Below are 26,039 nucleotides of genomic sequence, written 5' to 3' on the forward strand. Positions count from 1 at the left end.
CACACGAATCACTGGCCCGCCCATCCACGTTTCATAAGAAGAAACATTTTATTGATTAAATTAAATTAACTGCAGTTAATCGACCGTTTTCAGTGGGAGTTGTTCTGTGAAATATAAACAAACAAAGCCGACAGATGTAGCGGATCTCTGTTTAAAACGTTGGTGCAGCGCACTGAGCACACAAGGGAGAGAGGAGGTGAAAAGAGACAATGTTACCTGTTGTATAATACTGGACTCAGCCATGTAGCACGGTCGCTAAAACACCGAGACCAGTGAGTAGGCTATAACGAGTCAAAAAGCTGCAGACACTGATAACTGATCACTGCCTGACAGAAGAGTTTGAAAGTAGCCTCTAACTTCATGAACATAGCTCAAACAGGTATCCGCGGGTCATTCCGACATACCGCCACTCCGACATTGACGTCTAATTGTCGTAATGGCGGCACTTCCATTGATTGAAAACGTCCCACCACTCCGACAATTTTTGTTTCCATTGTCGGAATGGCGGTTCTTTCCTTTTTTGGAAACGTTCCGCCATTCCGACATAAGGTCATTAAATGTGTAGGTTAATAATGATCACCGCCTCCCTGCCTGCCCATCTCTCTCCTCTAACAGCACTTTGACTCTGGTCAACGCCCTTGTCACATCCATCTCGATTATAAAATGCATTATTATTATTATTATTATTATTATTATTATTATTATTATTATTATTATTATTATTATTATTGGCGCTGTGCTATAGTTTGCAGCTGTGGTCGAGAGAGATAGAGAGTTAATGGAGAGAGGGACCGCTACGCCGGTGAATCAGATCAGTGTTGTTTTTTATTATTGTATCACAGTGGTTACAGTACGTTCAACAGAATCAGTGGTTCTCATGGGGGTCCTGGACCCCTGCATATTTTTAATCTCTCCTGTAGCCTGGCCGGGTCTGGCTCCAAGTTTAATTATAGACAATTTGATCTGCAGACGCACAGAGGCATGCGTAAAACACATATTTTGACTACTTCGTGCTGTTTTTACCAGGAGTAAATTCCCAAAAGTTGCAACAACTTGTAGTGATACACTGGGTTTTGCCTGGCCAGCTGGGGTAGTTGATTTGCAAGTTTGCTCCCCAGGTTTTTTTCATTGTGTATTAGGCCAGGGAAATGATCAATTATCCTTGTGGTTTGCGCACTGGGACGTGCGGACCTTTAATGAATGAATGAATGAATGAATGAATGAATGAATGAATGAATTAATGTTTCTTTTTTTCTGTAAGTTGTGTGCGTAATGCGTAAAAGTGCATTAGTGGGACCGAGGGTTTAAATGGAGAAGTGACCTGGTGAGAGGGGAGGAGAGGCGGCATAGTGGATTATTTTTCCCGGTGGATTACCCTGTGGATCATAAAGGCCCGTTTGGACACCTCACAGCCCGTTTTCAGCCAAGCGGGACGAGGGAGAGGACTGGTGGTCACCTCGGCGGAGCCGCGGCGTCTCGTGTGGACAGTAGGATAAACAAACTCTCTCTCACTCACCCTCACCACGCACCAACACACACACGCACACACACACACACACACACACACACACACACACAAACACACACACACACACACACACACACACACACACACACACACACACACACACACACACACACACACACACACATTGACTGTGAGCTCGGGCACCCCCGCACACACACACACACGCCTGCACGGACAGTGACAGTGCGCTCGCTCACCCACACACACACTCATTCCCACTCGGACTTAATGGACAGTGGGAGGGGGGAGGGCTTTCGGGTTCTGTTGATCTGTGTGTAATTGTTTATTATATGCCGCCTGTGATGGGCGCGTTTTGAGTTCAGTGAAACACAGAGACTCAGACTAAGTAGCGACTTTGATTATTGCTTCCCTGGACGCACCAGTAGCCGAGCCTAGATCCGCCTGCAGCAGGACTGCGTTGTGCCAGTTCCCCTTATATCCTTATTGTAAGGGAAATGGTTACAAACTGACATCGGAGTGTGTGATTGTACATGGCGAGACTTTGTGTTTGTTTATTTATTAAGCTTCCACTGACTGTATCACATCTGTACACATGTCTTAAAACATGAAAAAAAAAAAAAAACATACACACATACACCTAACCGCCGCTCGGAGTAACGCACATTTCCTTATGGAAATTAAAGCCTTGTCGGAATGGCGGGACGAAACTGTCGGAATGGCAGGACGTTTTCATGTCGGAATGGTGGTATGTCTGAGTGGTGACATGTCTGAATAGTAGAATGTCGGAATGGCGATATGTCGGAGTGGCAGCATGTCGGAATGGCAGCATGTAACCGCTCAAACAGACGGTGCTTCAGCACGGTGACGCTTTGATAAATACAGCGGATCTGCGCTGGTTAACTGGCGCTTAATTAAAAAAAAAAAAAAGCGCTCCTCGCGGTGGAGCGGAGTTTCCTCTACTACAGCTGATCAGCTGAAATGTGGTCAAGACGCAGCTAAAGACCTTTCATAGTCAAAGGTGCATTTCGTTTTTATAGGACTTCAACCTCAAAGCTGTCTGTCCTCAGACTGTCCTGACCTGTCCCTGGAAATCACACACGGACAGCATGGAGCTGCCTGTGTGATTGAGTTTTATTGTTTACATAGGTACGGTTAAATACAGTTTATCATCATAGTGGCAGGAAAGATAATTTCATCTGTATGTATCAAATATTGTGTTGGTCAAGAGCTAGTTACAAAAAAAAAAAGAAGAAAAAACTTGTGCAATAAAGCGGTTGACAATGATGTGCGCTAGATGAAATGCACTGTCCTGAGAAAAGATGGCCCATCCGATTTTGTACTGGCCCACCCAAAATTAAAATTCTGCCTACGCCATTGTTACAGACACGTAGAAGTTACGCACTATAGCTTTAAGACTTATATTAACACAAACATTCCGCTTACTTCTGCTTTAATCAGGCACAGATACTTAACCCAGTTTGAGGTAGGGAGCTATACAGACCTATTAAAACCCCAACAGGCCTGGCATATGGTCAGACAAAGGAAATGTGACTGACTCTACATTTCTGAACAGTGCAACATTTTTAAAGAACGCCATTGAACAGAAAATATACATATACTTTTGGAACTGTGGAAAAGAAATAAATAGCCAAAAGAAAATTGATGTAGCAGATAAAGCATATGTACAGTATGTATGTAGCAGATGAAGAGATGTCCACCCTCCAATTGGTAGTAATCAGCTGGCTCCTTGGTGCATCTAGGGGAAAAGAGAGAAAAAAATAGTTTTTTTTATATTATTTAAATTATCTGTATAAAATGCTCTGACATCCTTTGCTTCATTCTAATGTTCAACCTAACTAAACATCAAACATCAGATCATTCACAGGGGGTTTGGAGGGGGGTGTCAGATAGTCAATCGATTAGTACTCCGCGATTATCGAATACTTTTGCTTGAAATGCCCATCCCTACTGGAGTCCAGACTCCACACCAGTAAAATCAAGATAATAGACCACTAGTTTAATGTTAGTATTCAGTCTGTATTCAGCTGTATAGTCAACGATTTCCCTCAACTCTATCACTCAGTCAGCCAGCATCAGTCCTGTTGCAGTTTCAATTACTTCTGTATGGGATGGTGCTATACATTTAAAAACTTTGAAATGAAATTAATCTGAACTAGGTTTAATGAAAAAATGTAAGAACCGAAATACATTTGCCATAATTCTTGCCTACCTGTTTGCATGTTGAAGTCTGTACCCCATCATCTTTTGCTCTATTGTCACTTCGGGTTCTCCAGCACGATGATCTCATGGGTAGAGCACTGCTGTGGGTCCTTGGCTGTGTAAAATACAGGTTGACATAACAAAGAGTATTCAGTCAATTAGAAACAGAGTAAAACATGAATTAATCAAGGACAAACATATCTTTAGCTGTGTCACAGTATTAAGGATAGAATGAATTTTTTATTTTATTTTGCGGCTGATCCTGATTATTATTACTCAAATAACACTATATTTAGAACTAATATCCTAAAGAAAATTACTGCCACATATCTTTGACTTTAAAGTTTCTATTATTTTGTCTAACTTATGAAGGGTGAATTGAACTGATTACACCTGTGTATAAACTGGATTCACTAATGATGGCTTATTGCAGGGTTGTTTATGTCAGTCAGATCAACCAATCATGTTCAAATGCTCACAATGAGACAGCCAATGGATTTTGTTTCATTGTGGTATTAGCAACAGGGAAAAAAATGAAAAAATCTAGTTGAATCATGGATCTATTATAAGATAATAATACATCCATGGGTTGAATATGGAGAATTACCACAACAGAACAATAATTATATATATTTTTTTATTATAATAAAAAAAATAATTCCTGACCTGCAGTCGGTTCACAGACCATTGCTAAGTAAAACACACCGTTGCTAGGGACACCGCTCTGATCAGAGGATACAGGAGGAGAACTATGCAGGATATTTACCTTATATTTCATTTTTACCTTCAGCTTCGGACTAATTGTGATGTTAGATAAATGACTTGTAACCTGTTACAGGGAGATTGGAGGCTCCTTCCACTCTCTCAGTGGGAAAAAAATAAAATAAAAAGCTCTCGTCGATTGCGCCGCGAGTCTGCGACACAAACGCCCTGTGAACAGTCCCTAATCAAAATCAGTTTGATGTCAGATATTGACCTTAATTCAACCATAGGAGTCCATACCTTCTGACGATAAGATATAGGAAATGTAAAATACAGTTTGAAAACAGAGCGGGGGGGGGGGGGGGGGGGGGGGGGGGGTTATAAATATACACACACACATATACATATATATATATATATATATAATTACATTTTGATCTCAATATATTTTTGAATATATACACATATATGATCCATGCATATGTATATACAGTATATATATATAACATTTAAAAATATAGTGCCTTTTTGGCCTTGATCTCAATATATTTCTCAATATATACACATATATGATCCATGCATATATTGCAATGTATTGGAACATATAAAAATTAAATCCCATATATGGGAATATATTGCCTAATATATCACATGTTATAGTATATTGCAATATAGGGAGGTGCTGTAGATGTCCAGGAGTGAGGCACCAATGACCTTTCTTCCTGCACTGCAGGGTTTTTCAGTTGGAGGTGGTTCAGTTTCTAAACCACACAGTGATGCAGCAGGTCAGATTGTTCTCAGTGTCTCCTCAGTAGAAGAACACATGATGAGAACCAGGACTGCTGGGTTTCATTGGCCAGTGATGTGATGTTGTTGGTCCAGGAGAGGTCCTCTGTTACGTGCACAAAATGTTACACCCCTGGGGCCTCATTTATCAAAGAGGGTGTAAAACTGCTAAATATTTGCGTACAGCGAAAAGACGAAAATGGCGTACACCCTAAATATTTACACCTTTTTCAGATCAATCAAACTGTGCGTACGCACAACTCTCCGCAAAAAATCACACCGGACCCAAGAATGGTGCACACGTGAACACACCTCTTACTCCGCCCCCGGAACGCCTATATACAACTATATATGGTCAGCACGTGCATATTTAATTAGCCATGTGCTCTCTGTGGCGCAGCAACAAGTGACAACAAAGTGACAACGGGCGGAGGACGGGGGAAAGAAGCGGAACTTCTCCGCTTCTCCGAAAGCAGATACACGGGCAATAACTCAGTCAGAAAAATGATCTTGCATTTTAATTCAGTCAGGACCACTTTTGTCAAAATAATCTTTATTTACTTGCACAGTTTTATTTGGCGGTATGATACTGTTCTGGGACCCCCTGCTCTTCCACGCGCTTGCGTGGAAAGCCTGAGGCAGGAAGAGCACCTTCCTGCCCTTCACGAGCCATCATGAACGGCATAAGCAGGGAGCGCAGCAGCAAAGAAAACCCAGACAGCAACCAACATGAATACAGGAGGAGCTGGGGTGGAGGTGGGTTGCGAAAGTGCCAGCAGCAGAGGAAGCAGGAAGGAGGGTCGGGCGAGAGCAGTTTAAATACCCCGCTCTGAATGCAATTTCCCAATAGGGAGCGGACACGCAGAGTCAGCTGAGCCATCAGCTGATCTGCGCCGGCGATGACAGCTATGCAGTTAGAGCTTGACATCGTGGCCTGCCAGAACTAACGCTACGCTCAATTAAGCTACAATAAAAACAAAAACCTCCCAAATCTCAACAAAAGGGAGCAGAAAGAAGAAGAATCTTATGTAATCTGCCCCTTTATCCCAGAAAATCTTTATTTTTATTTTTATTTTTTACCTAGATGTTAAAACAATGTAGGAAGCAGGACGATAGTTACTATTACTTTGCACGCCTTTCCACTACACAGTTACAGCTCTACTGGACTCGGTTTAGGTCATTTTCCATTACAGCTGAGTCCTTATAGTTCCTCCTCAGGGCCGCGTTGTCTCACTCTTTATTCTCTCCTCTCGTCAGCTCCAAACTCACGTGCACCTCGTTAACTCAGGTGACAGAATAATAACAGTCTCAGTAGCTGCAGATCAGTGTGCATGTGTTTTTAAACTTGGATGGTTTGATCCTTGTCGGACGTCACACATAGCCTAATCAAAAAAGCAAAATCCACAATCCGCTCTGTTTATCAATTAGCCTAGTGTTATTATAGAGCGGGTTGGATTGCCAGCATCAACGGTCCACCACTACCACAATTACTTCAAAAAATCCTACTGTGCTCTTCTAAATACTCCGCACTCCTGTCTCCCTCTCACACTGCAGTTCTCTGACTCAGCAATGGTGTCGCCAATTCCTCCCGTTCCTCAAAAAAGGCGTAAATCACGGTACGCCAGGGTCAAAATGGGTGTAAATGTCCGCACTTTTCCCCGTCAGGTTTTGGCTTGATAGATCCCAAATTTGGCGGAGAAAAGTGCGTACGCACAAAACGGGGGGAAAATGGTGTAAAAAAAGGTGTATCCACAATGATAAATGAGGCCCCAGGTGTCATTAGTGACAGGTACAGTAGACGTGCTATTCTTAGCTAGCTTCCTGTTACTGATGTTATCAATGAGTTTAAAATGTTGTTGGTAACACTTTATTTTAAGGGGTCCTTGTTCCTGTGTATCTTTACATACGGTTACATAGGTAATTACACTGTAATTAATTAGGTAGATACACAGGAACAAGGACCCCTTAAAATAAAGTGTTACCATGTTGTTTTACTAGTCAACCAACTGCTAGCACTGTTGTAGTGTATCACGACAGTGCTGAGGCTGGTATGTTTTATAGTTGACACTCAAGTTCACAGTAACTGTGATAGGTAAGAGTCAAATACAGAATGATGTGCAGCAGCTGGAACATCAGGACAGCACTGGCCAGATCCTGAGCTTCCTGTAGAAGTGGTGGATTTACTTTTCTAGACCTGATTGAGCCATCTTCTCTATTTTCTTTGATCTGATCCTTCAAACGCCACCTGGTCCAGATCAGATCATTAGTAAACATGGTGACACCATGGTAACCTGGTTGAACATGAGACTTAATGCTCTGGTTCAGTGATTCTCAAACTGTGGTACGCGTACCACTAGTGGTACTTGGGCTCCTCTAGGTGGTACGCAAAAGACTCACCGAATTAAACATAAATAAAATAAAATAAATTTCAGATGCACCAAAAAATCAGGCAACCGCATATTTTCGGCCGAAAATGACCAAAAATGCATTAGCAGGATGTTGTGATGATACCATAGAATAGAGACTGTATAAATACAAGCAATAACCTGCCGAAAATGCCGACATCATTATCAGCAAACGAGTCCAGGCACCGCTCCGACCACACGTGTATCTGTTTACCTGTTAGCTCTGTTAGCTCCGTTAGCTCTGTTAGCTCCGTAGCTCCGTTAGCTCTGTTAGCTCCGTAGCTCCGTTAGCTCCGCTAGCTCCGTTAGCTCCGCTAGCTCTGTTAGCTCCGTAGCTCCGTCAGCTCGGCTACAGTCCAGAGCGGCCCGTTTATAAAATGAAATGAGCAGCGCTTCAAATAACCTGCGTACTTGTGTACTGCGTACGTGTGCCTCTGATGTTAAAGTTTAGTGTTACTTCTCAGAGTTTTATTTTTACGATCGGGGGTCATATAAACATGACGCACTGCTAATCTTTTCGGTCAGTCGTCATGGAAACATGACGCTCTGTCAGTGCTGTGGCTTTTGGACCCGAGTGAAAACAAACCTGTATGAGCTGAAAAATGAAACAACAGCTGTGTCTCAGCTTGTATCATTGTATACCACCATTATAATTAGTAACTAGAAAAAGCATTTCCAAGAATGGAAATGGTGTGACTGCTGATAGCAACTGAACGCTGTTGCAGAATTAGCAAATAGTGCAAGCAGTGATCACCATACAAATTTTTTACCAAGGTCGGAATCGAACCCACAACCTCATGGTCATTAGACTTCCACTCTGCCTCTAGGCCACGGTGCACACACAGTTACCACCAAGAAAGCTTGAGAGTCAAGCTTGAATGACTTAGAATGAAAATTTCTGTGAATTTCAGGCTGAGAGCAGCAGTTTCAACATGAAGCAAGTTATCAGAAGTCAACAGAGGACAACTGGGAAAATAATGCACTATAATTATTGTTGAGGCAAGATTTGAACCAGCAACCTTCAGGTCTCCAGACCAGCAAGCTAACCACTAGGCTACAGACAGAGACAGTATGTGAGGGGTAAAGAAAACCTTTGATAAGAGGATCACTGGCTTCTGCTTAAAAAAAAAAGTAAGGAATCGTGGCAGAAAAAGTTAAATATTTTAAAAAGTATAAATAGTTAAAAAGAGAAAAGTAATGCCGATAAAGTTCAAAAAAAGCTGCACGTTTTGATATATGAATTGTTGAAATAGCACAACACCTAACACACTAACCATATGGCCACAGAGAACCTGAGTTACAATGAGCTTTATACTATGAGGAATCAAAGACTGTCCAATGACAGCTGAATAATTGGAATCAAAAGTCAAGCAATGATGTGAAATGACCGAGGCAGGAATTGAACCCATGACCATATGATCACTAAACCTTTACTCTGCCACTCGGCTACAGAGAGCACACTGCTTCCAAGACTGTTGTCATTCATTGTAATGTGATGATGTGCTGCAAACTGGTATGAGTAATCAAGCAGATAACAAACACCTGTAACCAATTGAAGGCGGTGGAGGAGAGCAGAATTCAACATAACATAACAAGACTTCTTCCCTTGGATTCGAACCAGTTACCTTAGGGTTGGGAAGCAGCCACCCTAACCCCTAGACTACAGTGGAGTTGTGAAGAACACTGTTGTCTGTTAATGATCTGCACACTGTCAACATCTAAAAAGTTAAATATTTGAAAAAGTATAAATAGTTAAAAAGAGAAAAGTAATGCCAATAAAGTTCAAAAAAAGCTGCACGTTTTGATATATGAATTGTTGAAATAGCACAAAGTATGAAGGACTAGAAGAAGACCATAAAAAGGCGGAAGAAAATGGCCAAACAGAAGAACAATAGTGTGACTGCTTCAGCAGTCACACTAATTAGTAGGCTAATTATTTTTATTAGGGAAGACTGGGGATGGTTGTAACAGCATCACTTTCACCAATAAGGGATAACAGTGTGTAAATGTGCTCAATATCATGTGTAGCCTGAATATGATCTTTAAGACAGCTTTCTAATGTTAGGATACACACCACTGCCCCCCCCCCCCCCCCCCCCCCCCAGTTTGAGAACCACTGCTCTGGTTGATCCCAAAGGTCACTGACTAACACACTGATCAGCTTTAATTGGTCGACTGTGGCTCAGGAGGTAGAGCGGGTCATTCCCTAACAGATAGATAAGAGATTCGATTCCCCAGTCGACATGTTGAAGTGTCTTTGGGCAAGACATTGAACCCACACCCCCAATGTGTGCATTGTTGTGTGAATGTGTGTGAATGGTTAGTTTCCCATGCTGTGCCTCGCGCTGTATGAGAGTGAATGTGACCTACAGTGTAAAGCTCTTTGAGCGGTCTGAGAGACTAGAAAAGTGCTTTATAAGAGCAAATCCATTTACCATTTACCAATTAAAACTCAGCTGGGTGAGTCTGATCCTGGATCATTACAGTTTGGTTTAATAAAACAAACTCAAACAAAACCTGATGATTTCTGACTCTGTTGTGTTTGTTCCTACAGGTTTGGCAGGGACAAGGAGATTAGAGCCTCCAGAGACAAAACCTGTGAGTACTGAACCTCCGTCTCCTCTTCATCAGTCTGATTGTCAAATGAGTCTGGGCTCATTTCACCTTCAACTTGTTTATGAATTGCATATTGTTGTTGTTTTTTATACTTTCTTTGTTGGCTTTAACACAACAAATGAAACAAAGGACAACAGACAGGCAAGAACTGACATCAATTTTTAAACAACTCACTCAGTACTCCGCCACTCAGGCAGGCTCTGTGACGCACTGTATCACTCCGCTGTTCAGCTGTTTGAATCAGCAGTGTGTGGAAGAGGCGGAGTGATACAGTGCGAGTGAGTTGGTTAGTTCCAGATAAAAAAAAAAAACTTTTTTCCAACCAACTGATGCATTGTAAATTTTTACTTTAGATCATACTCTTGAACTGGTGTATTATTTTGAGACGGGACTTCTTGTAGGCGGTGTGGTATATTGATGTGTTGATGAAAAGAAGGGATCACCGCTGACACGTCTTCGCTTGTATTCAAAAAAGAAGTTTATTAACAAGAAGAAGAACAGTGTACAAAGAATGCCAAATCCTGGAGCATCTCTGGTCCAAAATGAGATCTCTCACTCTCAACCCAAAAACCTTCCTTTTTATATGTTGGCTTATCTCCAAAACTCCACCTTCTCCGGACAGAGAGAAACCTCCCGAGACCAGATGGTCAAGGACCTTTGTCTTAACCCATTGATCTTTAGGCTTTTTAGGCTTAGCTAAAAACCCCATATCCTGTATCCCATGTCTCTTGTCCATTAGAGAAGACATCCGAGTCATTAGGTCATCTTGGACCATACCTATCCCATTACATAGACGGATTATCATGACCACGGGCCCTGGACACAAACTCGCCACGGGCCCCTGTCTACACATGCAAACAGTGTGCGCGCAAAGGCGCTCTTCCCATTACGCACATAACAACACCGGGCAACACACAACAACACAAAATTACTGTCATTTTAGGTCTTTTTGCGCAAGTAGCAATGGGATTGGATTATTAATAAGAGCCTATTGCACAACTGAAAAACTGTAAATATTGTAGCGACCCCGCAGTAACGTTCTTGTTATGATGTTTAAGTTCTGTGATTTCTGACTGACTGTCAATGTGTACGGGCAGGTAGGGTATGGTTGGATGAGGGGCCTGGGTGAGTGTGAGGAGGACAGAGTCCTGTGTGTGTGTGGGCGTGTGTGTGTAGGTGAGTTAGTGAGGAGGCGCAGATGACGAAGTGAGAGCTGTCAGATACATTTGTGTTATGTTGTTGTAGTTACGTCGGATCGGACACGACAATGTCAATAAAAACGTGAGTTTACCATAGACGTCGGACGTGAAATAGCCGCGGAGCGGAGCCAGTTTCCTTTCTGCGCCGTTAACAGATTGTGCCAGATGCGCCAGAGCGCGCACCTCTGTGCCAGGCTCGCGCTCTGCAGCGGTTTCTGTTTATTCATTTAACAGAGCGCGAGAGAGATTAACACACAGGCTACACACACATAACCAGGGGGTCGGACTGCACTCGGATGCCGAGTAACCTACTCGAGTACTTGGATATCGGCTACAGCCTATAGAAACTACTCACCAAAACCACCGGCTTTTTCCTGGAAAAGTTCTTGATAAGGTAGTCCAACTCTCGGATCAGGCTGTCCGCTACGGCCACTTACATAGCGCAGTTTCAGCCGTTTCAACCGTTTCAGCTTTTTCTTTCCTTTGTTTTCGTCTAGCAGCAACAGCTGATCCACTGAACGCCCGCGTCTCCATTTTAAAAACGCACTGTACATTTGACCCCAGCGCACGTAGGCTACGTCATTGTGTCATATAATTTCTAAAGCATTCAATTGATTTTATAATCATACTACATTTTCAAAACCACATTCATTCCAATATATATATTTATTTTTTTTGTACCAAAAAAAAAAAAACTCTGAAGGCCAAGGGCCCCTATTGGATCTGGGGCCCTGGGCACACGCCCACTTTGCCCATGCGGTAATCCGTCTATGTCCCATTAGGTCAGATGACTAGATAGATAGATAGGTTTTATTTGTCATTCTTATGCGTCACATAAAAACGAAATTATGTTTCACACATCCACCGTTCGAGATCAAGATCAGTGCATTAATTTCAACAATAAATAAGTAAAACATGTATAATTAAAAAACAACATATAAAATGAATGATCATAAATAAAAGATAATACAAGTCATCATTAGATAACACTCTAAAAAATCAGTTAATTCACATTCTTTTGTTAAGGAGTCTGATCACTGTGGGGAAGAAGCTGTTCAACAGGCGAGTGGTTCTTGCTTTGATGCTTCTGTACCTTCTTCCTGACTGCAAGATTGTGAACATGCTGTGAGAGGGATGTGTGGGGTCCTTTAAGATGTCCTCTGCTCTGCGCACACAACGGACTCTGTGGATGTCCGGCAGATGTGGCAGTGGCACACCAATGATTTTCTCTGCTATTCTCACTACCCTATTTAGGTTGTGCCTCTCTTCTGCTGTGCTACTGCCAAACCAGGATGTGATGCAGTATGTGAGAACAGTCTCGATGGTGCCTCTGTAAAACATGGTCAGGGCAGGTACAGGAAGGTCGACCTTTTTCAGTCGTCGGAGAGAGTGAAGTCGTTGTTGGGCCTTCTTAATGACAGCTGTGGTGTTGACTCTAGAGGTTAGCTCGTCAGTCAGAAGGACCCCCAGGAACTTGGTGTCGTGCACCCTCTCCACCTCAGAGTTGTTGATGTTCAGAGGGAGATGGTGCTGGTGCCCAGCCCTCCTGAAATCTATCACCATCTCCTTTGTTTTGGCGACATTTAGGGCAAGGTTGTGTTCCGAGCACCAGGCTACCAACTGCTCCACCTCCTTCCTGTACGCCGACTCGTCACCATCGGTAATGAGTCCAATGACAGTAGTGTCATCTGCGAACTTAATGATGTGGTTGTTATTGAAAGTGGCAGCACAATCATGAGTCAGCAGGGTGAACAATAAAGGGCTCAGAACGCACCCTTGCGGTGAACCAGTATTCACTACTATTGTTTTTGATGTTGTTCTGCCAACTCTGACTGCCTGCCGCCTTCCTGTCAGAAAGTCCAAGATCCACTTGCACATTCCTGGATCCACACCCAGCAGCAACAGCTTTTCAATAAGCTGTTGTGGCAAGATGGTGTTGAACGCTGAGCTAAAATCGATGAACAAGATCCTGGCATGGGTGTTCTTATTCTCCAGGTGTGACAGTGTGAGGTGGAGCAGGGTGGAGACAGCATCCTCTGTGGACCGGTTAGCTCTGTAGGCAAATTGCATGGGGTCCAGAGAAGTCGGTAGCTGTGATTTGATGTGATGCAACACAAGCCGCTCAAAACATTTCATGGCTATAGGGGTCAAGGCCACTGGGCGATAGTCACTCATGGAGGATGGATTTGGTTTCTTGGGCAGAGGTGTTATAATGGCGCTTTTTAAGCAGGTGGGGACTCTGGCTTGGCTGAGGGAGATGTTAAATATGTCTGTAAAGACATCCTTCAGCTGCTCAGCACAGCCTTTCAACACACAGCCTGGGATATAATCAGGATCAGTAGCCTTGCGTGGGTTTATGTTGGTAAACACCCTCTTGATGCTGTCTGCAGTCAGTTGCAGTACCTGGTTAGTGGAAGGCAGTTCCTGCACAGGTGCTGTTCTGTTGTCCTTCACCTCAAACCGGGAAAAAAATGTATTGAGGTTATCTGGGAGAGATGGATCATTGTTTAGTACCTGTGCTGCTGGCTTGTAACCCGTGGCTGCCTGGAACCCCTGCCATAAGCGTCTTGTATCTTTGGTGTCAGTGAACTGAGAAGATCTCTTTGCCTCGCTGATTCCTTTTTTCAAGTTGTTCCTTGCTGTGCTGTATGCATTGCTGTCTCCAGATCGAAATGCAGCATCACGAAGCCGCAACAGGGAACGAACCTCCCCCGTTAGCCATGGCTTGTTGGTGGAACGTACCTTGACAGTTTTCTTCACAGTCACATCGTCAGTGCACTTCTGTATGAACCCCAACACCGCCTCAGTGTATTCCTCCAGGTCTATACAATCCCTGGATGTGGCAGCATCCTTGAAGATGCTCCACTGAGTGCACTCAAAGCAGCCTTGTAGAGCTGAAATGGCCTCCTGTGGCCACACTCTGATTTCCCTCACTGCCGGTGGCTCTTGTCTCACCTTTGGTCTGTATGCAGGTTTCAGCAGGATGGTTAAGTGGTCAGAGCTGCCAATATGGGGTAGTGGGGCCGCAGTGTATGCATTCTTCAGGTTTGTATACAAGTGGTCCAATATCTTTTCCCCTCTTGTTGCACATGTCACATGCTGGTGGAAGTGAGGTAGGACGGACTTCAGTTTGGCCTTATTGAAGTCCCCAGCTATGATATAAAAGGCATGGGGGTGCACAGTCTGTAACTGACTGATTGTGTAGTAAAGTTCTTCCATTGCCTTTTTAACATCTGCACTGGGGGGGACATACACTGCAATGATGATTACTGCTGTCAGTTCACGTGGTAAATAAAAAAGGTCTGCATTTAACAACCAGTTGCTCTACATCAGGAGAGCAGGTCTTGGACAGCAGACTAGCGTCAGAGCACCATGAGTTGTTTATATAAACAGCCAAGCCTCCTCCGCGCTGTTTACCTGATGATGACGTCACTCTGTCGGCTCGGTGGAGTGTCAGCCCCGATAGCTCAATTCCAGAGTCAGGTATTTTATCCGTCAGCCACGTCTCCGTGAAAATGTATACGCAACAGTCTCTGACACCCCGCTGCAGTAATCTCCAAAGAGCGATATCCTCCGTCTTGCTGTGTAGGGAGCGAACGTTTGCTAACAGGACCGAGGGAATGGCTGGTCTGCTGGGATCAGTCCTTAGCCTTGTGTTGACACCCGCTCTCTTCCCCCGCTTACGTGTCCTGTCACAGCGTCTGCGGTGGTGCTTCCTCTCCGCCGGGGCTCCAGCTGATTCTGGGCATCTCCCCGTGCAGTCTCGGCGTAGCAATCCGTTCTCGATCAGCCTGTTCAGATCACTCGGTCTTTTGTCCCCGCAGCGTTTTCTAATGTCCATAAGAACCGCGCGGTGGTAAAAGTACTTTTGCCCAGCTGATTTGCAGGGCAGGGGCAAGGCTACCTGTTGTTGCACTGAAAAAACTCTCTCGCCGGTATCTGCAGAGGCCGCCACAAACGTCGGTCGCGCCGCCATGTTTTTATCAAAAAAAAAAAAAAGCTACTACTACTACTAAGCAAATTGTGGAACCCATGAAGTAGAGCATCTATCCAGACACTCCTTCATTTCCAAACAAGGTACACATATAAAGAAGAATACAATACTTTGAGATATTAAAGCAAAGGTACAGGTGGATAATACACTACAGTGGCGAAAGTACACTTGATTAATTTTCCATCATTGACAACAGTGTACTGCCTGTGTCTCGGTGCAGCGCGATGTGCCGGTGTTTCTCAGTGGGGGAGAGCAGAGACCTTTCTTTTTCTTTTTTTAAAGTATATTTTTTGGGCTTTTATTGCCTTTAATTGATAGTGCAGTCGGGAGAGAGACAGGAAATGGGGAGGCAGAGAGTGGGGGAATGACATGCAGGAAAGGCCTGCCTGACGGGGGATTCGAACCAGGGCCGCCTGCACCGAGGACTAAGCCTAAACATGGGGCGGCAGCTCTACCCAGTGAGCTAAATGCCGCCCTAGCAGAGACGTTTTTACTGCATCTAGTGTACTTAATGGGCATTTGTAGCTCATACAACCTTACTTCAAAAAATCTGAAATATCCCTTTAAGGGGACTGCAATGATATTTGTTAATCTAAATATTTCTTGTGAATAGGTATGCTTATTTGGTTTTGTTTTATCTCCTTTCATTTTGCGTCACATCGTACATATAGTCGCACCAAGAAACCAAAAAAAAAATCTGTGCTGCTCTATAAAAGTCTCCTAAACAGGGTAAAGTCATTCCACCCTGATCTCTGGACAGGAAATTTTTTGATTAATCGCGATTCAATTTTTATTAATTTGGCAGCACAAGAATGAATACATAAATACATTCTTTTTCATATGCATAAATAAATATGAAAAAAATCATATAAAAGACTGGTGCGTTTTAGCTTCGTTTGATGTATCAAGACCAAGGGGGCAGTTGTCGGTCTGAGGAGTGAAGCTCACTTCCGCGTTCAAAAAGCTGCAATCCCCCCGGCTGTCGCTGGGGGCTGGCTCCAGAAGGGAGCAACTCCAATTGAGCCCCATGTTAAAATAGCCGATTTTACAGCTTAAAAAAACATATTTACAGCCTGGTACATTTCATTTTTTTGGTCTCAACCGATAGTTTCTACCCCCGCACACACTCTGAGGGGGGTGAATTTTTTTAAAACTCTACCGTTTTACTGTTATTAGGTTTAAAGTTCTGGCCAATTAGGGCGCAGAACCGTTGAGTGACAGGTCCGGCGACCGCTGCAACGAGGCCAGTGGGCGGGCCCTCGGCCGGCCAACGGCCACACCGCTCCAAATATGGCAAGTAGAATCCAACATGGCGCGGTTCAAACCCCCGTAGTAGCGGCACAAAACAGACTCCCCCAAACCAATGGTGACGTCACGGACGCTACGTCCATTCTTTTTACAGTCTATGATCAAGACGCACTGCAGCGCACACGGTGGAAATGCTCTGATTGTTCGCAACGGAGTCAGAACAGAGCGGAGACAGCCAGTAGAAATTAATTTGAGCGTGCTGCACGTATGTAGGCCTATCTCTCTTCCTCTTTCATTGTGGATAACTGTGTGTGTGCGTGTGTGTGCGCGTATGTAGGCTACAGGGGGCACAGATGGAAACAAGCACTACAGATGTAAAGAAACATTCCTGCGTATCTCTGTTGCATTTACAGTTCGTATTATGCTCTGTTCATTACTGTCGCGTCTAAATAACCAGGACATTTGCATTTAGGCTATGCAGTGTCGTTTTTAATTACATTTTACACAGGGGTGCCGTGAGATTTTATGCACTTTTACAAGGTGCCGTGACTGATACAAGTTTGAGAAACGCTGGTTTAGGTCTGCTTTAACTTTATGGATACATCTCTCTGCCTGTTGTTTACAAATTCTCCATGCAAATCATTTTCCTGATGAATTGAATGTTGGTTTGGGCTGGTAGAAAACCTCCCCTCAGCTGTTAAGGAACTCTGTCGACGGACAGCAGCATGAACCACGTGGTCAGGTGGAGTTTATTTCTGATTAGCATATGATAAAGAGAAGAATAGCAAATGCTGATTTCTGAGATGTTCTTTGTTTCTTCTCTTTTAACAGGTGTCTCAAAGCCAAAAGTCTCTGAGGACAAGCTGAAGGAGTCTGAGGATGACTCAAAGCTGAAGGCCTCAGAGGATTACTCAGAGCTGAAGTCCTCTGAGGATGACTCAAAGCTGAAGGCCTCAGAGGATGACTCAGAGCTGAAGTCCTCTGAGGATGACTCAAAGCTGAAGTCCTCTGATGAAGACTCAAAGCTGAAGTCCTCTGAGGATGACTCAAGGCTGAAGGTCTCTGATGAAGACTCAAAGCTGAAGGTCTCTGAGGACGACACAAAACTGAAGGTCTCTGATGAAGACTCAAAGCTGAAGGTCTCTGAGGAAGACTCAAAGCTGAAGGTCTCTGAGGAAGACTCGAAGCTGAAGGTCTCTGAGGACAACTCAAAGCTGAAGGTCTCAGAGGATGACACAAAACTGAAGTCCTCTGAGGATGACTCAAAGCTGAAGGTCTCTGAGGATGACACAAAACTGAAGTCCTCTGAGGATGACTCAAAGCTGAAGGTCTCTGAGGATGACTCAAAGCTGAAGGTCTCTGAGGAAGACTCAAAGCTGAAGGTCTCTGAGGACAACTCAAAGCTGAAGGTCTCAGAGGATGACACAAAGCTGAAGTCCTCAGAGGATGACTCAGAGCTTAAGTCCTCTAAGGATGATTCAAAGCTGAAGGTCTCTGAGGAAGACTCAAAGCTGAAGGTCTCTGAGGATGACACAAAACTGAAGTCCTCTGAGGAAGACTCAAAGCTGAAGGTCTCAGAGGATTATTCAAAGCTGAAGGTCTCTGAGGAAGACTCAAAGCTGAAGGTCTCCGAGGACAACTCTAAGCTGAAGGTCTCTGAAGATGACTTGAAGCTGAAGAGGTTTGATGAAGACAGCTTGGAGCTTGAGGACAACACAAAGCTGAAGGTGAGAGAAAAACATTGTATCCTGATTTTCCAGACAGATTTAAGGGCTCAACAGAGGGGAAAAAATATTCAGAGATCATCTCCTGTGCTGGTAACAACAATGAGATCTTCAGTGTAGAAACAAACTCATAGATTGGATTGTGGTTTCAGCACTAGATGAATGAGTTGCATAATAATAATAATAATCTCTTCTATCCATGTTCTCCCACTTTTCCGGGGCATGGTCTCAGTGGCAGCAGGTTAAAGCAACATTGCGGAGTTTCAGCTCAGTGCTTCCACCATCTGGTTGAGAAGCGCTATCGTCTGGGGGGAAAAACTAAACTTAACGAAAACGAAACTTATCAGCCAGCGCATCCAGCGTTTATTCACATTAACCTGTTCACGCAGGCCCCCTAGTGGTTGGGACGCCGGCGTCCCAAATCAATAACACATGAACGGCGTCCTTAATATAACGAAAAGTAGGCATGCTGTAATGAAAAACTCCACCACAGACCTTTTAAGGACACTTTCGGCAACAAGTAGGAAAAAAAATGAAGTTTCTAGGTGCTACGGTTTTTTCACAGTCACTGAAAATGTCTCAAACAATATCAGACTACGGCAGCCCACAAGCGACGTCACGTCAACAACGAAGGTGATTTAAACATATATGTACCATCTGTACACCTCTTCTTTCACCACCAAAAAATCATAAACTGTCATATAAACAAAAGCAAAGCACAGAAATGCAGTTTTTACCCCATCAAAGTTTTAAACAAGCCTGCTCACTCAGCACAAACAAACCCGGAAGTCATTTTCGAGTGCCGAAAAATACGGACAATAATCAATAATAGACCCACTAAAACACTGAATAAAATTACAAGCTTACCCTTTTTTAAAAGCTGAACATGTGCTCGAAAATAATCCATTGGTTGATTTTATCCATCGTGACCAGATATTCCACGGCGTGTTACGTAACTCCGCAGTTCTAATACTACTCGCATTCTCCGTCAGACTGCGCACCCGGTTTTGCGCATCTCTCGTCGCCTGTCAATCAAAGTCACGGGGGTGAAAACTTTTTGGTCCAATAGCAGAGACTCTAAGGTGTGACCTGATATATAATGATCCCTGATTGGGCAAAGCTTAAGCCTGCACCCAGCTGGTTCCTGTGGTTCCCTCTCCCCCTAGTGTCAACAAGTAAGCAATACAAGTCTCCACAAAAAGTGAGTTTTTACTGCCCCAAGTTTAATTAAAATAATAATAAAAGACAAATGAACTATTTCAAATGTCCTTGTTAATTTAAGCCATCACTGATGGTTGTGGGATGTTTACTTCTGGAGTTTTAAAGGAAAATAACAATATAATACAGGCGAAAATAGGTAAATTCATGTTTGGATGGGTTTTGGACACTAAATATTCATCCCCATAAATTAAATTTTCAAATGGCATTTTACTTATGTAACTGGTGTTCCTAAAACCCATCAAGTGTGTGATTGGCCCCAATAGGTTATCTGTTGGAAAAAAAAAAAATCTCACTAAAATATTGCAGTGTGCATTTTAGCCAAATTGGACAATTTTGGACAGGTTTTGCACACTGTACATCGCCAAGGGACACTGTTTGGAAAAACTCTATAGTGCCTCAGTAGTTTTACCTATCAACCTAAAATTTGGTACATATGTGGACAGGGAGTGTGTGAACCATATATGTAAAATTCAACCTGTTTTATAATTAGGATTTTGATCTATCACCTTTTCACCAAAAATTTCAAACTCGTTTTTTTTTTTTTCAAAAAAAAAAAGTTATTTCAGAAGCCCATTTTTTTATGGAATGACTCAATTCAATATTTTATACATATAGATGTAAAGGGACAAAGGTTGTCTTTCATTTAAGCCATAAACCATAGTTGTGGGATTAGTACTTCTGTGGCTATTAAGCTTTAATTGCAGTGATACAAAAACAGGCGGAAATTGCCAAAAATGGCCTCTGCATGAAGAGGTTAATAAACAACAGTATTTCCCACATGTTTGCAAGGAGACTGTGTGGCGGGTGGTCGGGGGAGGGGAAGAGGGGGTGAGGGGGGTGGGGGGGCGACAACGGCGACGACGACGACGACCACCGGAGGGGAACCGTAAGTTTCGCTTTTACCTACCACGTCTCTCCCTCGACGCAGAGGGAAGGGGGGAGGAGGGGGGGTTCGTACCCGTGCAGGGAAGTTACATAGCGCAGTTTCAGCCGACGCGACCCGGCTCAGGCTGCAGCGGCAGCACCATTCATCCTATTAACCATTTTTCTACCATTGCAACGAGTCTGGAAACATTATTTTAAGGCCGAAAAACTCTGCAATGTTACATTAAGTAGAGGGTTCCAGATGTAATGATCTGTCTGTTGATCTCCCACTACATCCTACCTTCACCCATGCACAAGATCCCAAGATACCTCAACTCCTGGAGGTCCTGATACTCATCCCTGTTTTCCTCCTCTCAGCCAAAGGTCGTTGCACACTGAGTCTGCTGCGTTTTATTCGCATGTGATTTTATTTTCTGTTCCAAACTTTGGAGAGGGAGACAAAAGTCATCGCGCAGTGATGCACTTTGTGGTCCTCTCACTTGTCAAGTAATAAAAAGAGAAAAATAAATGATCCTGAGAGGACGTCAATAGCAGGGGACCTGCTTGTAAATGAGCAGCAGAATTATCATGATCACTTCAACAGTTTATTTTAGGATGTCAGTTCCAGTTTGATAGATATTGATTATTAGCTCACACATTAAACAGAAGACGACAAATTTCCATGATCCTGAACAGCGGCTGGCTCGCACACACTCGCACACAAACACACACACACACACACACACAAACAAAACTTAAATGACAGACGAAAGTTTCAGACTCGGTAAGTAAATATGATTGACACAATATGAGGTTGAATTTATTTTTTGTGTTTTATGTGCAAAGGCCTTTATGCCGCAAATTTGTTTGGTTTTCTTCTGAGAATACAGACACATCTCACTCTTTGGTGGTACATGAACTGAATGGCTTGAAGCAACAAGCGTGTTACGTCCTGGAGGACCCCCCACAGAGTGTCCAGGGGCACATGGTTGTAAGCCCTTTCCAAGTCCTCAGCACACTTGTAGACTAGCTGGTCAAACTCCCATGCCCCCCGGGGTGGCGTTTAGCTCACTGGGTAGAGCTGCCGCCCCATGTTGAGGCTCGGTCCTCGGTGCAGGCGGCCCCGGTTCGAGTCCCGCGTCGGACGGCCCTTTCCTGCGTGTCATTCCCCCACTCTCTGCCTCTCTCTGCAAAGGTGAAGAACAAGTCCACTGATCCACATCCAGGACAGAATCCATATTGCTCCCTCTGGGTTGACAATCGGTCAGAGCCTCTCTTCCAGCCTCTTGGCATGGAATTTTCCAGGGAGCACACAAAACTGGTGGTTTGCAACTCTTCAGGTATTGTACCCAATTGAAAAGATGTGTAGGCAAAGACAGCCCTACAATATCCAGAGCCTGAAGCATCTCAGAGTGCATCTCCTCTGCTCCAGGTGCCTTGCTACTGAGGTGCTTCTTGACTACCTTGGCAACCAAAGATGTTTTTTAAATTTTGCAACAGCATCCACTGTGGTGGCCACAGCTTTTTTGACCAGATGGTATCTATCCACTGCTTCTAAAGACCTTTGTTCAGCCAGGCCCTAAAGTCCTCATACTTCAGCTTGGTAGCTTCCCTCCTGCTGAGATCCACCAGTGGGTTCTCATGTTGCTGCCTCAACAGGTACTGATGACCTTGAGGTTACAGCTCCCAATGGCTTCTTCTGCAATGGAAGCTCTGTCCCTAACCGTGAGGGGATGAAGGTCATAAAGAAAATAAATAAATACATAAATAACGTATAGCTGCTCACACAAGAAATTCAGCTCAGATTGTATGCCAACAAGAAATTACATGCACCAAGTGTTTCACATGAAAAAGGTCTAAAATTAACAGAAAAACATGTAAAAACTCACTTCAAACTAACTGTGAGGATAATCTTAAGGACGAATTGATCATATTATGGTCACGGTTATTCCACAAAACATTTGTCATTTCTCTGCTGCTTCTCAGATGCAGTCTGTACATTAATACGTTGACATCAAATCCCTGTGTCACACTGTCAGTCCCCCAGACTTTGTCCACTGTGCCTCAGGTCACTCAGGACTGTGGAACAAATCCATTGGCTTCACTCAACACAATATATTTTTAACTGTAATAAACTAGCTTACATTGTTTATCTCTGAATTGCAGCAGTCAAGCTTCAAACCTGAACTGGAAACTGAATCTACACAAGTCTCATACAGGTAAACATGCAATAAACTTACTCAACACAGTTTTTACCAAAGTACCTTCCTCTTCCTTCACAGCTTCTCCTGAGCCACAGCAGATGTGTCTCTGCAGCGTTGGTCTCATGGTCGACTGTGTGAGGGAACATCAGCTGGATCAGCTCTCAGTCAGCTGAGTCAGGAGGAACACAATGTTTTAGCCAATGTTGAACCTTTTTCATCTCAGGGTCTGAGGTGGTCACTCTGCCTTCTGTGTCCTACAGGTTCAGGTGTCCTGGTCCATGCCAGTTCCAGTGTTTTTCAACTGGACTGGTGTTTGTTATGGCTCAGGAGACGGAGCTGCTCTACAGGACTGTCCAATGGGATGAGAGCCTCCTCCACTCAGTTGGCAAGATGGCTGCAGGACCGCTGTTCAACATCCAGTGTCCTGAGGATGCCGTCCGTCAGCTCCACCTCCCACATTGTGAAACAAAGGATGGTGAGCAAGTGATTGTGTTTGTTAGAGCAACGGTGGGGAACTAATGACGTAACTTAAGTTGTGTGACCATCTAATTGACGTGTACATTTATTAAATTAATATAATGTAAAATCAGGGCACTGTCCTTCACCAGCCTTCTGATTAATTTCCTGATGTTGACAGTGACTGAAATGATCACTGCTGTTGTAACGAGGTTGTTGTCTCTGTGTTTCCACAGCTCTGCTCTGTGATGGTCTGCTGTCTGTCGCACACATCACTGATGATGGAATGAGCTTCATCGAGCCACTGGAGATCACAGACACTCATGTGATCATCTCAGTCCCTCATCTTTCTGCCTTTGGTCTGGTTAAGAGGTGGTTGAACAACTTGAAATCAGTTCGCAGCCAAATTCTGCTGTTCCACCAACCAAACCTCACGGCACAGGAACAATACCTCAATGTGCATCTGCTGCCTCGTAACATCCCTGTGGATGAGGTAAGGCTGCAGACTGAAGTGTTAGAGATTCACTCTGCTTCAATTTCCAAACTCTTCACTAACAGAACTGATAACATGAACTTTGTTTCATGGACACTGTGTCTCGTGACCTTGCACCACTTAAGCAAATCTTACACAATCATTCACATGAATTTAAGGATGAAGGTAAAAGATCAGTGTGACTTCGGAAAGGACTCTCTCAGTCCTGTAGGTCCAGGCCAGTAGAACCAATCTCTCTGTTCAGGCTCAGGCCCGACACTAATGAAATGATCTGATTGTTTTCCAGGTGAAGAAACAGCACGATGACTGTGTGTTCATCAAGATGCCTTCTCAAAGCACACTCGTCAAAAATAAAACTTACACAGTTCACTGTCCGCATGCTGATGTAGTCCAGCCTGAGGTGAGTGTTTCAGACTAAAGCTGACATGATTCCTCAAACTGCTGTCACTCACCTGGAGACACTGACACACATGCTGCTGCTTTTCAGAAAACAGACTTTGACCTGGACTTTGGACCAAATTACCACCCAACGTTTCAGATCATCCTGCCTTCAACCACTAAGAAAACCTATGTAGAGGTCCGAGACGAAACCGAGACAGCTGTGTGGAAGCGTCAGGTTCCTCTGCCAGGTAAAGTCTTCATCCACCTGACGTAGATCTGACTGATGAGTGGTGTCTCTATTCTTATTGGGCCACAGATCATTTTCTGTCTGCTTTTATTCTGTGATCCATTCTTGTCGACAAGTGAGAGTCAAACTAGTGGGAAACCATTCAGAGTAGGACCAAGGACATTCATGAAGGAGCTGAAAGGACCTTAAATAAAATAAGGACTATAAATGTTTGTGGTCAGTCCTTCATCAGGTTCTGCATCAGTCGTTCCTGTTGATATGTCTGTAACTTGTGAGTCTGTCACATGTCGTCGTCCCAGAGTCAGAGCTCGTCACCTTAAAATCATTAGAGCTGAAAATGATCAGAAGTGATGTTGGATGGACTTTACAGTTGTGTTCGGCCTTGTGTGATCACTGGTGACTTCTGGGTTACTGCTGTAAGGACTTTCTACAGAGCCCTGAACTGAGACGAGCAAACTGGACGAGACAGATTGTTTTTCATGAGCGGTTCCATTCCTACACTTGTTACTGAATTTGCCTCTCAAGCACAGATGTACTTTTTGAACACAAGTATCTTTCTTGTTCACCTTCCAGGTCCTCGTCCAGAACCAACTCCAAGTGTCTCCGCTCCTTCTCCAAGTGTCTCAGCTCCGACTCCAAGTGTCTCAGAGGAAGAGAGGCTGTGGTCTGCTCGGACTGAGTTCATTCAGCGAGTGTCTGAAGAGAATCTTAAATGTCTGCTGGATAAACTCCTGGACTGTAGGGTAGTAACTGACCCTGAAATGGAGTCTGTTGCTGCGATAGCAAACAGGGCAGACCAAGCTCGAAAGGTGATCGACACCGTACGAAAAAAAGGAGAAGCAGCTTGTTCAGCTCTGATCAGAGTTCTGTGTGAGGTGGATCACTGCCTGTCAACACAGCTGAAGCTGAGTTAGAAACAGTCTGTCAGCTGTTTGTGTCTGATACCAGAAGAAGCTAAATGTATTTTAACTAGGAAAAGGAATAATTGAAAATATTAAAATTATAAAATTATAAGGGTATCAGGGACATGCAGAGTGGAGGACGATGGGTGCTGGAGCACCAGCCCCTTTGCCCCTTGATGCCCAATGTGCCTTTTAGTCAGTGCCTTTTTTTCTGTGTGTGTGTGTGTGTGTGTGTGTGTGCGTGTGCGTGTGCGTGTGCGCGTGTGCGTGTGTGTAAGACTGCCCAACATAACAACATAACATTTAATAATAATAAAATTAATTTTGTTAAATGAAATGTGGCTACCTTTAGTCACATGATCCACATAGACGTGCCCTGATGTGACCCTGCAGCTGCGAGAGTCAATCAATTAAAGTGAAATATTAAACTTAGAGTTTTCATTGTCAGCGTTTGGAGGGAGCACTTTATCCTTCTGTTTTGCTGCTGTCAAAAACTTTAAAGATGATCCTGAGGAGAGATAAGAGATGTTTTAAATGTTCTTTCAAGCACAACTTTCATTATTCATTGATTTCATACCACCCAAAGCTTGTCAACTTTTACACTTTAAAGTTATTATAATACTGAATACTCATATCAATACTGTAACATACTAAGTTAGCTTAGAGCAGTGATTCTCAAACTGTGGTACGCGTACCACTAGTGGTACGTGGGCTCCCTCTAGGTGGTACGCAAAAGACTAACCGAATTAAACATAAATAAAATGAAATAAATTTCAGATGCATCAAAAAATCAGGCAACCGCATATTTTCGGCCGAAAATGACCAAAAATGCATTTGCAGGATGTTGTGATGATACCATAGAATAGAGACTGTATAAATACAAGCAAA

General features: G+C 43.7%; 1 protein-coding gene and 1 pseudogene across 2 annotated transcripts in view; both read left to right on the forward strand.

The window, feature by feature from the left end:
• Positions 1-26,039, forward strand: part of LOC310991322 (NACHT, LRR and PYD domains-containing protein 3-like) — a 271,452-nt pseudogene that overhangs the window by 127,859 nt on the left and 117,554 nt on the right. The gene's annotated exons all lie outside the window — the stretch shown is intronic.
• Positions 15,776-25,218, forward strand: LOC310991811 (uncharacterized protein; the record flags this gene model as incomplete). The annotated part of the gene is made up of 8 exons (XM_083979742.1): positions 15,776-15,869; positions 17,491-18,386; positions 22,635-22,687; positions 22,933-23,147; positions 23,365-23,621; positions 23,908-24,021; positions 24,109-24,250; positions 24,823-25,218. The coding sequence occupies 8 exons, from the start codon at positions 15,776-15,778 to the stop codon at positions 25,161-25,163; spliced, it is 2,112 nt and encodes a 703-aa protein (XP_083835868.1). The 3' UTR covers positions 25,164-25,218.

The sequence above is a fragment of the Trachurus trachurus genome (assembly GCF_905171665.1).
Source record: "Trachurus trachurus genome assembly, chromosome: 9".
In the NCBI taxonomy this organism is placed as follows: Eukaryota; Metazoa; Chordata; class Actinopteri; order Carangiformes; family Carangidae; genus Trachurus; species Trachurus trachurus.